Consider the following 8,888-nt stretch of genomic DNA (forward strand, 5'->3'; position numbering starts at 1 on the left):
GGTAGCAAGCAAAAACATCTAATTTTATTCTACTCATTATTGTGTACTCATGAGCACAACCTGGATTAGAAAATGTTAAAAATTTATAAAATGATGAAGAAGTAACCAAATTCATCTATTTTCATCCATGGCTATAGCCTACATATATTGTATAACAACTATTGAATTGTGAGCTTTCTCAAGCTATCCCCTTCTTAATTCCATGCCAAGAGTTTGTTGATTAGATTAGGGAGTTTGTTGCGTCCCAGAGTCGAAGCCGATGGAACAGCCTGATAGGAAGATCAACAGATAATCTGATCATATGACTTTCTACTAAAATATAAAACGATTTAATTGATCTTCATGAGCTAATAATAGACAAATGGATCATCCATAACATTTTCACACGCTAAAAAATGTTGACATTAGTATTTTGGTTCAGAATGCGTTCTTTTATGAGTTAAAAAAAAGAATTTATTCACTTTTGTGATGACCAAATAATCTAGGCTAAAGAAACATTCAATTATGTTTCGAGATTTCTTGTATACTCCAAATTTAACCCCATCTTAGCGTAAATATTACATATCCTTAGAAATGGACATGAATGAGGATGAAACTTAATCCAAATACAATATTTGATGTTCATGATTAAGCTCATTTTGAATAGTATGCAACTAATTCCTCTAACAAGGAACTTTTCTTGCATAATTTGGATATCATCTTAATTCATGTTAAGTCAACATATATGAGTATACACTACTTAGGTGAGGTCACATGTGTAATGAAGATCAAAGACAACAGATTCTAAAACATAAAAGCAAAGTATTTGATACCAATACAACGAACCTGCTTCAGAAGGCTCAGGTACATGAAGAAGCTTAATCTTTTTAACGGTACCAGGATTTGGTTCCAATTGCATAGTTCGTCTAGAGCAAACCTCTTGCTCATCCTGGAAGGATAAAACCTTGTCAATTATGTCACAAATTTAAAAATAATTGTTGTCGTCTTGTAAATTTAAACATACTTTGTCGTTCAACTGTTGAGGCATATTTGAAATCTTCTCCAACTGTTGAGTCATATTTGGAATCATCTCCAACTGTTGAGGCATATTTGGAATCATCTCCAATTGTTGAGGCATATTTCGAATCTTCTCCAACTGTTGAGGCATATTTGGAATCTTCTCCAACTGTTGAGGCATATTTGGAATCTTCTCCAACTGTTGAGGCATATTTGGAATCATCTCCAACTGTTGAGGCATATTTGGAATCTTCTCCAACTGTTGAGGCATATTTGGAATCTTCTCCAACTGTTGAGGCATATTTGGAATCATCTCCAACTGTTGAGGCATATTTGGAATCTTCTCCAACTGTTGAGGCATATTTGGAATCTTCTCCAACTGTTGAGGCATATTTGGAATCATCTCCAACTGTTGAGGCCTATTTGGAATCTTCTCCAACTGTTGAGGCATATTTGGAATCTTCTCCAACTGTTGAGGCATAGTTGGAATCATCTCCAACTGTTGAGGCCTATTTGGAATCTTCTCCAACTGTTGAGGCATATTTCGAATCTTCTCCAACTGTTGAGCCATATTTGGAATCTTCTCCAAATGTTGAGGCATATTTGGAATCATCTCCAACTGTTGAGGCATATTTAGAATCTTCTCCAACTGTTGAGGCATATTTGGAATCATCTCCAATTGTTGAGGTATATTTGTAATCATCTCCAACTGTTGAGGCATATTTAGAATCTTCTCCAACTGTTGAGGTATATTTGGAATCATCTCTAACTGTTGAGGCATATTTAGAATCTTCTCCAACTGTTGAGCCATATTTGGAATCATCTCCAACTGTTGAGGCATATTTAGAATCTTCTCCAACTGTTGAGGCATATTTAGAATCATCTCCAACTGTTGAGGCATATTTAGAATCTTGTCCAACTTTTGAGGAATACTTGGAATCATCTCCAACTGTTGAGGCATATTTAGAATCTTCTCCAACTGTTGAGGCATATTTGGAATCATCTCCAACTGTTGAGGCATATTTAGAATCTTCTCCAACTGTAGAGGCATATTTGGAGCTTTCTCCATTGAGCAGCTGAATGATACATGAACATCAAAAAGAGTTAGAGATCTTCTTACTTAGCAACTTCAACAATCAAACTGATACTTTTATTATGTAATATCTATTATCTAAGCAATAACTAGTCATCAAGAAAAATAACAGAGAGAATTTGATAAATTCAAGAGACTTCATAGTCATAACTGCTTTACATAAAAGACCATGACACTTTACTTTATGCTTTTCCTCTCTCTCTGGCCCTCTTTCGTATTCACTCTCCCTTTTCAGCCCTCCGAGTACACACACACTCCCTCTCTCTCTCTCTCTCTGCTAGTGACCTAGCTCTCTTGTGACCTAAACCCTACGATGACAAGTAAGTGACATCTTTCTATCTTCTTCAATCCTTCTTCCATTCAACTATACCATTCATCCGTGCAGTTTTCTCTTTCCCTTCTGCCTTTCACCCTTCCAGCCAGACCCAACCAACACAACCACTATCCTGGGCGGAAAGTATGGGAAGCCATGTAAGTATCAGATCTCTCCAGAAAGGGCCAGAAATTTTTAGTGACTTCTAACAAGTTCTAGCCAACATTGAAAATATCCACAATTAAGTTTCTTCGTCACACTACCAGCTAGGTTCTATTGTTCCTCCTTTTCTCTTTATTTCTTAATTTTCAGTAGTTAATTCCATAAATATTTCTTGTGGATTATTTATTCTTTTATTCTATGTGGTTATTGTTATTTATAATTCATGTTGCCTATTTCTGCCTTGCTACCCTACAGGTAGGGTAATTCAGAATAGAGTTTTGCTCAATTTATGCTCTCTTTCTTATTAATTTGTGCATACCGTCAGGAATAGATTTTTGAGACATTTCTTGTTTCTTAACTCATTGATTCTTGCTTACTTTTTACAATTCCCGACCTTTAACCTTAGTTGCTCCCTGTTTAGTTTGTATCTACTTTAGTGTCTTTGGTAAACGATATCGGATTAGGGTCATATCTTTGGATAGGACCGAGGGTAAGGAAAAGGAGTGGTGAGTGGGGTAAGGTGTCTTCAAGGCTATAGGTGGGGTCTTGGAACATATGGTAGTCAATGGGGAAATCCATACAACTAGTGAAGATCCTAAAGAAAAGGAAGATTAATTTACCTTGTGTCTTGGAGACCAGATGGGAGGTACCAATGAATGGGATGTTGATGGATTTAAGTGTGATACTCAAGAATCTCCAGGTATAGGAATGAAGTAGGTATTTTTGTAGATGAGGACTTAAGGGATCAAGTGGTGCAGGTTATTAGGACTAATGAGATGCTGGTGACAATTAAGCTAGTCACTGAAAGGCATAATTTGAACATTATTAGTGCTTATGCACCTCAAGTTGTCTTGGACGAGGAGGTCAAAATATACTTTTCGAATGAGTTGGACAAGGTAGTAAGGGGTACACCACGCACCAAGAATATAGTCATTGGTGGAGAGTTTAATGCCCAAATTGGAGCAACGCTTAGTAGTTTTGGTGATATATGTGCATGGAGGCTTTGGTTTTGGCGATAGAAATTGAGGTGGAGCATCACTTTTGGATTTCCCTAAAGCTTTTGCATTGGTGATAGCTAACTCGTGCTTTCCAAAGGAGTAGAACTAATTGGTTACCTTCCATAGTGTGGTGGCTAAACCTTAGATAGATTATTTACTCTTTAGGAAGGGTGATAGACGCTTTTATAGGACTGCAAGATGATCTCGAGTTACAATCTTACTACCCAACATAAAATATTTTGTGATTGACCCAGAGATTAAGAGAAGAGGAGGAAGAAGACTTTGTATGATCGATTGAGGAATAAATTGGTAGTTTGACCCATGTCCTGTCAGGAGATGACAGAGAATTTAATGATGATTGGGGCTTGGAGGAGGAGTGGGAATGCAAACTATATGTGGGAAAACTCAACAAACTACATTACGAAAGCAGCTAAAGAGGTGCAAGGAGTTTCAAGGGGTAACTTTGGTGGTGACTGAGGGTATTGGTGATAAAAATGGAGAAGTCCAAGGCAAAGTAGAAACGAAGAAGGTTGCTTGTGTAAAATTGGTAGAGTGCAATGATAAGAGGGGGGGAGGGGTTAAATGTATGAATAAGAAAATATATAAGGCATCAAAGACAGGGGCTATGTTAATAGTTACAACATAAAATATAAAGCTTTCGAACTCTTGTATATTGAACTAGAGGATAAGGTAGATAGAAGAAATTGTACATGCTTGCAAAGGCAAGATAGAGAGGAACACCTGAGACCTTGATCAGGTGCATCAATGATGAGGAAGACAAAGTGTTGGTTTAAGAGATTCTCATTAGGTACAGACGACAAACATGCTTCCACAAACGTTTGAACGAAAGAAGGGATAGAGACATTATGTTGGGTGATTTGGACCACTCTAAAAATCATTGAGAATTTGGATACAATAGGTTTATTAAAGTAGAGGATTTTAAGTGTGCTATTAATAAGATGACTAGGGGAAGATCCATCTAACTAGATGAGATATCAATGGAATTTTGGAAGAGCATAGACGTAAAAGGTATAAAGTGGTTAACTGGGTTGTTTAGTGTCATTTTTAAGATGACAAAAATTCCCCAAGAATGGAGGTTGAGTACAATTGTCTCGTTATGTAAAAACAAGGTTAATATCCAATACTATAACAATTACACATGCATGAAGCTTCTAAGCTTCTACAAAAGTTTTGGAGAAGGTGGTGAAGATTAGGGTGAGAAGGGGTGTATCCATTTTTGTGAATAAATTCAGATTCATGATGGGATGATCGACTATAGAAGCCATCCATTTGGTGAGGAGACTGATGGGGAAACAAAGGAAAAGGAAGAAGGACTTACATATTGTGTCGCCTATTTATGTTATGCTGCCTTACAAGTAGGGTAATTCAGAATAGTGTTTTGCTGAATTTATGCTCTATGTCTTATTAATTTGTGCTTACAAGCAAGAATAGATTTTTGATCAAAACCTTCTTTATTAACTTATTGATTTTTGCTTACTTTATACAATTCCTGACTCTTATCTTTAGTTGTTCCCTATTTAGTTTGAATCTACTTTAGTGTCTTTGGTAAACGGTATTGGATTAGGGTCATCTCTTTGGACGGGGCTGAGGATAAGGGAAATAAGTGGTAAGTGGAGTAAGGTTTCTTCAAGGCTATATATAGGGTCTTGGAACATATGGTAATTGATGGGGAAATACCATACAACTACTAAATATCCTAAAGAAAAGGAAGATTAATATACCTTGTGTCCAGGAGACTAGGGGATCGAGAAATGCTTTTGGGAGGAGTTGGAAAAGGTAGTAAGGAGTATACCACGCAACAAGAAGATAGTCATTGGTACAGATTTTGATGGCCACATTAGGGAAACACCTAGTAATTTTGGTAATATATGTGCATAGAGGCTTTGGGTTTGGGGATAGAAATTGAGGTGGAGCATCACTTTTGGATTTCCCTAAAGCTTTTGCATTGGTGATAGATAAATCGTGTTTTCCAAAGGAGGAGAATCAATTGTTTACCTTCTATAGTGTGGTGGCTTAAACTTAGATAGATTAGTTACTCTTTAGGAAGGTGATAGAGGCCTTCATAGGACTGCAAGATCATCCCAAATGAGAATCTTTTTATCCAACATAAGTTTTTGGTGAATGACCCGAAGATTAAGAGAAAGAGGAGGACGAAGACTTTGTATGATTGACCGAGAATTAAATTTGGTAGTTTGACTAGTACCCTCTCTCAAGAGATGATAGAGACGTCAATGATGATTGGGGCTTCGAGGAGGAGTGGGAATGCAAACTACATGTGGGAAAACTCAACTAATTACATTACGAAAGAAGCTAGAGAGGTTCTAGGAGTTTCAAGGGGTAACTTTGGTGGTCATCAAGGGGATTGGTGATAAAATTGAGAAGTCCAAGGAAAAGTTTAAACGAAGAAGGTTTCTTATGTAAAATTGGTAGACTTCAATGTTGGGGAGGGGGGGAGTATGAATAAGGAAATATATAAGGCATCAAAGACAGTGGCTATGTTAACAGTTAACACATAAAAAATGGGAGCTTTAGAACGTTTGTATGTCGAACTAGGGGATAAGGTAGATAGAAGAAATCGCACATGCTTTTAAAGTAAAGAGAGAGAAAGGACCAAGACATTGATAAAGCGAAGTGAATCAACAATGAGGAATACAATTTGTTGGTGGAAAAGACCCTCACTAAGCAAATATTGCAAGCATACTTTCACAAACTCTTGAACAAAGAAAGGTACAGAGACATTATGTTGGGTAATTTGTAGCAATCTAGAAAACATTGAGAATTAGTATATGTAGGTGTATTAAAGTAGGGGAGTTTAAGTGTGCTATTAATAGGATGACTAGGGGAAGATCCATTTGACCATGTGAGATTTCGGTGGAATTTTGGAAAAGCACAGTCATAAAAGGTATACAGTGGTTAATTGGGTTGTTTAATGTCATTTTTAAGATGACAAAAGTTCCCTAAGAATGGAGGTTTAGTACAACGGTCCCATTGTTTAAAAACAAGGGTAATATCCAAAACTATAGCAATTATAGAGGCATCACGTTGCTAAGGCACACTGTAAAATTTTGGGAGAGGGTGGTGAAGATGAGGGCTAGAAGGGGTGTGTCCATTTTTGTGAATAAATACGGATTCATGTTGGGGGGATCAACTATAAAAGGCAACCATTTGACAAGGAGACTGATGGAGAAATATAGGCAAAGGAAAAAGACTTACATATGTTGTTCATTGACCTTATAAAGTCATACGACAAATTCCTATTGGAAGTTCTTTTGAGATGTATGGAAGCTAAAATCATACCGATGGTTTACACTAGGCCAATAGAGGACATGAATGACGGATCCAACATTCGCAACACTTTCCAATTGAGATGGGGTTGCACTAGGATTAGTTCTTATCCTATTTTGGTTTGCCTTGGTGATGGATGAATTGATGTGATGTACTCATGATGATGTTCAATGGTTTGTGCTATTTAGGGATGCCACAATATTGATTGGTTAGAAACGCAATGGACTTAATGTTAAGATGAAGGTGTGGAGTAAAACTGTGGAGTCTAAAGAATTCATGTTGAGATGGACCAAAATGGAATATTTGGAATCCAAATTCAACAATATAGTGCACGAGGTCGGTGGGAACTGAGGTTTGACACCTAGTCTATCCTCAAGAGGGTTAACTTAAAATATCTAGGGTCAGTAATCAAGGGAAATGGAGACATAGACAACGATGTCACAAATCGTAGTGGTGCAACATGTACGAAAAAAGAGGCTTGCCTCTGTTCTCATATATTATAAGAAGGTATCATGTAAACTGAAAAGTAAGTTCTTCTAAGTAGCAGTTAGATCGATGTTGTTGTATAGGGTGGAGTTTAACAAGTCAAGAAATCTTATGTTTAGAAGATGCAAGTTGCTGAAATGAGGATGTTGAGATAGATGTGTGGGCACACTAAGAAAGATAAGATTAGGAATGAGGATATCTAAGGTAAGAGGGAAGTTACCTCTATGGTGGGAACATGAGGAAAGCAATACTAAGATAGTTTGGACATGTGATGAAGTGATGCAAAGATGCCCTAGTGATGAGGTACAATACATTGGATATAGTGGATATAAGGAGAGGCAGAGGTAGAACAAAAAAGTATTAAGGAGAGGTGATTAAAAAGGACATGGATTAGGTCTAGATTATCAAGGCCATGACATTAGATAAGAGGGTGTGGAGGTCACATATTAGGATAGCAGATTCATAGGTATGGAATGTTGTCTTAATTTACAAGTGTTTGATAGTATTCTTATAATGTCTTGCTTTTGATTCCACCATCACCGGTTGTTAATTGTATTTTGGTTATTACAATATTTTGTGGTTGTCTCTGTTTCCTTATTAGTTACTTTGTTTCTCCACTACTGTTTTTTATTCTTCATTCCTATTTTTATATGTTGTACTTGAACTGAGGGTCCTCCAAAAATTAGACTATTTACCTCTACGAGGTAGGGGTATATAATCTTCTTACACTCTTCCCTCCCCATACCCTACTTGTGAGATTTCATTGAGTATATTTTTGTTGTTTGTTCTACTTGCATTGCATAAAACCCAGTGAAAACATGAATTTGTTCAAGAAAATAATGCAGAATTGTTATAACATTAAGTTAAGTGAACAAAACTCTATAAAATTCATCAAGTGCAGAATTGTTGGTCCACTTCATCAAAAAACCATAACATGTTACAACCTCTAACATGGACAATCCATTTAAAAACTAACCTTAAATCAAACATCAGTTCACCTTCAGGTGTCGCCGGGTGGAAGGCCAGTGCCACAGGAGAAGAGGTTGATATATCAGAAGGGAGATGATATACCTCATTGTGAGTAGCCTCTGCAGCCTGAGAATTTAAAAAAATGATGCATTAAGATTAGCATAATCTCTGGAAAAGATGAATTTAGCTTTGAAAGGTTTACGTAACACCTCAGCAAAGGATCCTTGGGCCTTCTCAGCTTGATAAATGTTGTACATATCATACAAACCATCCCACCATTCCATTAGAAATCCCTCTGGAGATTCGATAACTAAAACAAATAATTACATTAGCACATTACCACAAATGATCAGTCAATTTCATAAAATTTCAGAAACACAAAAAGCACATTAGAGAAAAAACAATTGACTTGAAATATATAGGTGCACTAAAAATTTCAAAGAATGGCATTAGTTACCATTCCATCCAATCTATTTTATATGGTAGTCTTTAGTTTTTAGACCATCTTTTAAAATTTTCTTAACTAAATTATATATATGTATATCATAAAAGAATTGTTTTTAAT

At 36.5% G+C, this 8,888-nt stretch overlaps 1 protein-coding gene across 1 annotated transcript; it reads right to left on the reverse strand.

Moving 5' to 3' along the window:
• Window positions 1–225: 225 nt before the first annotated feature.
• LOC125861382 (uncharacterized) lies at window positions 226–8,607 on the reverse strand. Its single transcript, XM_049541296.1, has 5 exons — window positions 8,533–8,607; window positions 8,331–8,449; window positions 1,004–2,072; window positions 826–928; window positions 226–269 (listed from the first exon to the last, which is right to left on the reverse strand). Exons 1-5 carry the CDS (start codon window positions 8,605–8,607, stop codon window positions 226–228), a joined length of 1,410 nt encoding a protein of 469 aa, XP_049397253.1.
• Between the last annotated feature and the right edge of the window lie 281 nt (window positions 8,608–8,888).

The sequence above is a fragment of the Solanum stenotomum genome, chromosome 4 (assembly GCF_019186545.1).
Source record: "Solanum stenotomum isolate F172 chromosome 4, ASM1918654v1, whole genome shotgun sequence".
NCBI classification, from domain to species: Eukaryota; Viridiplantae; Streptophyta; class Magnoliopsida; order Solanales; family Solanaceae; genus Solanum; species Solanum stenotomum.